Here is a 4,138-nt window from a genome sequence, read left to right as displayed (position 1 = left end):
ATTTCGCTGTCTAGTATTCGATGCATATAAACACCGTGAAATTATGGATGTCATTGAACAATATAGAGATGATGTAATTGCTTACGGTTACTTTACGACAGCTAATTGCAAAACAGCACAATTAATTGCCAATTCAACATTCAATTACCATAAAAATCCACCCACAATGTATGTCGATTGCCATTTCAAGTATTGTTATTATTGAACAATTATGGTGATTTACCTTTTTCGTCCTCTTTCCCTCTTTTTTATTTCGTTGCAGCTATGATAAATTCGTGTTAAAAGTGGCAAAAATAAAAAACTCCCCCATTTTGTTGGCGTTAAAAAAGCTTGGACCGTGCTATACAAGCAAAAATACCGAAATTGGAAAAAGTGAATGTATGTTATTCTTTCCGCCCGGTTATAAAAACTCATCGGAAACGGGAGAAAGTACACCAATACCCACCGATGAGAAGCCGAAAAAGAAAAAGAAAAAACGCAAAACCAAACAAGGTTCGGATGAAGAGAACGATAATGAAAACAATCAAGTGCAAAATGTGGCACAAGCACCGGCCGATGTTGAGCCGGAAGATTGTACGGAACAAGACGACGATGACAGTGCCGAGGACGAGGACAGTGCAGAGGGGCATGAAATGGAAAATTTGCCCGAAACGTCTGACAAATAAAATAAAGACACAATGTATATTTTTCGTTGAATAAGAAAATAACAAAACGAAAATTGCAATAAAAATGTACGCGCAAGCGACTAATTTAATTTTTTCAATTTATTTTCCATCCACTTCAAACGCATTTTCACAAACACCACCATATGCAGACAGTACAATCCGCTTTGTATTAACAAAAATTGGAAGAAGCTTTTGATAGAAAACGAAGATGTTTTGTTAAATTAGATAGGAATTTCATTGTTATTTTTATTCGGTGCAGAGCACATTCAGCAAATTAGATTCGTCTTTATCTGTGTGTATTAGGTTCTAGCTTCTTTAAAAAAAAACTTTTCAAATGCACTACTTTTGTCTTTAAATGACTTAACACAAGCTCCATTTATACGGATTTCAAATCCACTCACAGTGGCGAAAATATGAGAATATATATGAACCGGAGTAAAAGCCAACGTAACATAAATAAATAGAATGAAAGTAGCGAAAAATGAGATCATCCAAATGTTGGAAATGTTGTTTACGATGGAAAATTGAGAGTGGAGCTAATGGAAATAAAGCAGATTTCCCAAATTGATTATAATGGTCACCAAAGAGCAGAAAGATTAGATTTTCTTCGCTCGGATGCGTTTATATTGCTACAAACATCTACTCGGTGGCGTTGATATCGTAATCTCTTTATGAGACTTTCGCAATTTGAATTCATTTCCATAATTTTATTGTTTATAATTTGGTTTTTGCGTATTCGATTGATAAACCGCATTAATGCTTCTTCTTCTTGAGATGAAAATCTCTTGTAATCTTAATAATGACATTTCATGGACGGAGTTCATTGTTGTCGCTGATTCGTGTTCATTTGAAGTCGTAAGAAACTAATCATCATTCTAATTGACTTATTGTATTATTTTCGATGTGACTAAGATTTTTGAAGATCACATGAGTTGAAAATTATCCAAATTCAAGGACAAAATCCACGAGTTGCATCATTTTATTTGTCATCGAATTTTAATTAAAATTGAATTTCAGCAATGAAAATACCATCTCTTTATCAAAATTGCCTTTTTCTGCACCCAGAAAAAAATTTGAAGAATATTTCATTATCTGATGTAAGTTTGAAAGAATGCACGACACTTAATGGAAAAATTTCAAATTAAATCAATTTAAAATGTCTATGTTACAATAGAAACTATTTAATTATTTGTTTGCGTATACCAACATCGATTTTCATAATATTTATTATGCATTACTTATGATAATAGAAAATATATTTACAATACATATGTTTTTTTTTTACATTTATAAAAAGCAGGTAGAAATTGTCAGTCATTATTTCATTTGTTAAAACGTGGTGTTGTTGACAGGTAACAATGACAAGTATCTTTTTTTGAATTTTTTCGAGATGTTTCAATGAATTGTGAACACTTTTCGGTGAAACTTTAATTGTATAAAAGTACGATTTACACGCACAAGGCATCAGTATCTGTATAATTATTATATCGGAGAGAACTTCAGTTCTTTAATTTTAAGATGATTTCAGCTATTATCTTTGCTCTTTTTCTCTACAAGTAATTTATTATCTTTTGTGAAACACTGTATTTTTAAACAAATACTGTTATAATTCGTTGTATTTTTCTTTTATAGTCTCAACCATGGCGCATATTGTTGCATTGACTCAAATGAAAATGACGTCACTTTCAAGTATGAGTATGTCTTATCAAGTTTACTTTTTAAATTTCGCATAATATTTTATTTTATTTTCATAGTACATCGATGGCAAAGAATGAAATGAAAGTTGTGTAAGTATTTAATAATAATGCATGGTTTTGTCTTAGAACGTCAAAAATGGCTCTCAAAACGTCATGAAAAGTGTTTTGTGTTGTTGAGGTATTTGGATTTGAAGAAACTTTTTAAAATATATGAAGCATGCCCCAAAACAAAGCTACGTTGCAGTATCGTGAAGTGCGTTTGATCAGATGAAAGCAGTGTATCAACAGTGTTTCAGTGGGTTAATTGGCTTCTCGGAATATTGAAGAGAGTCACCAAACTCTGTAATAGATTATGTTTTAAGGAGACGCCAGATACAGATTAAATTTTGGGGTCCATATTTGTAAATTGAATTTTTTTCAAAACTTTCGATTCCAAAGATTACTCCAATACCATTGTTGTGAACATTTGAATCGGTTTTCATGAAAACATTTTACGCTTCGATAAAAAATTTATTTTCTATGATAGAAATTCTATCTATTCAACAGGATTAACACAATAGCCGTAGGTAATAACATCCATAACCTCGAAGAGTAAGAAAATGTAACCTTTTCAGCATGTACTAGACATAATGACTCTTTTTTCACACAGTGACACGCAAAATTCAGATGAATTGGAGGCTGAGTTATGTCAACAATGCTTGCGTTTGAAATTACTGAAAATGTAACAATTTTTTTATTTTATTTTTTAGGCTACTTCAAGAAGTTAAAAAGCTCTATTCAGTCGATGATGTGTAACTTCATTCAATATTTAATTTAAACAAATTTGATAATTAATGGAATATATTATTTTCAGTCCCAAAGAAGCAACTGAATGTTTTAAAAAGTATTTATTCATTTTCCAAGCATTATTAAACATTTTTGAAATGTAATTGGATGAAATTAAATTTTTTAGGATGGTCAAGCGATTAAACTCACAATATAAAAGTTTTAGTTATGAAAATCTTTCTGTCAGGCGACTAAAATAGTGAGATTTTTTTATTCAATACAAAATAGATACCTTATGCAGGTAATGAATCTAATATTTTTTCAGTTTCAAACGATTTGCACATGATGTGCAGGAGGCGATGGAAAAGTATGTAAAATAATGATATTAAATGTATGGATGTTTGATGATTTTACTGTTACATTCCAGTCAAGAGGTACTAACGAACAATGCGAATGTATGGAAAGTAGCAGCACATATGTGAGTATTACAACACTGCAATTACACAAATTGAATTAAAGCATTGAAATTATATATACTTACTTTTATCTGCTTCATTTAGCGTAAACATGGAACCAACGTAAATATTGATCAATCTGCTGTAGTTTTTACGATTTACAAGCGATTTTTTTTCTCATTGTAGTAAATCAAGTGAACTCAAAAGACACCAGAAATTACTGATTCTACTTTCGGAAACTATATACAAGTTAAAACTATACATTAACTTAAGAAAAACAAAAAAAGATTTCAAAGAAATTTGTGAATTATTAAATAAACCACCACCTACTTTCTGGTAATTTTTCAAGTGTGTTTTTGTTTTAAATCAATCGATCACTTTGCACACATGGACATTTGATGTCTGCACTATTTGTCCTGAGCTCTTTACACTACGCATGTATATTACATAAATAATGAAATATTGGCTCATATTAAACATAATGTTTACTTCTTATATTACAACTTGCTGCTTCTAAATAGATCACGAAATGATCATGCACAAGTAGAGTGATATT

The 4,138-nt window shown here is 30.8% G+C and overlaps 2 protein-coding genes across 3 annotated transcripts; both read left to right on the top strand.

The window, feature by feature from the left end:
- Positions 1-13: 13 nt before the first annotated feature.
- Positions 14-665, top strand: LOC116348119 (the record flags this gene model as incomplete). The annotated part of the gene is made up of 2 exons (XM_031778987.1): positions 14-168; positions 263-665. Coding segments are annotated over 2 exons (558 nt in total), but the record flags the coding sequence as incomplete, so codon positions are not given.
- Positions 666-2,125: 1,460 nt separating this feature from the next.
- LOC116348120 lies at positions 2,126-3,930 on the top strand. Of its 2 annotated transcripts, none has more exons than XM_031778990.1 (12): positions 2,126-2,221; positions 2,298-2,354; positions 2,420-2,452; positions 2,909-2,953; positions 3,012-3,044; positions 3,112-3,153; positions 3,216-3,245; positions 3,315-3,386; positions 3,453-3,494; positions 3,555-3,605; positions 3,688-3,705; positions 3,769-3,930. In XM_031778990.1, exons 1-12 carry the CDS (start codon positions 2,184-2,186, stop codon positions 3,920-3,922), a joined length of 615 nt encoding a protein of 204 aa, XP_031634850.1. In that variant the 5' UTR covers positions 2,126-2,183; the 3' UTR covers positions 3,923-3,930. The 2 variants fall into 2 exon arrangements, with proteins under 2 accessions (XP_031634850.1, XP_031634849.1); XM_031778989.1 differs by having other exon boundaries at positions 2,298-2,360.
- The last annotated feature ends 208 nt before the right edge of the window (positions 3,931-4,138 follow it).

This window comes from Contarinia nasturtii, unplaced genomic scaffold (assembly GCF_009176525.2).
Source record: "Contarinia nasturtii isolate CC-2019 unplaced genomic scaffold, AAFC_CNas_1.1 Cnas_scaffold_2280, whole genome shotgun sequence".
Lineage (NCBI taxonomy): Eukaryota > Metazoa > Arthropoda > Insecta > Diptera > Cecidomyiidae > Contarinia > Contarinia nasturtii.
Note: the sequence above shows the minus strand (reverse complement) of the source record. Positions and strands in the feature narration are given on the sequence as shown.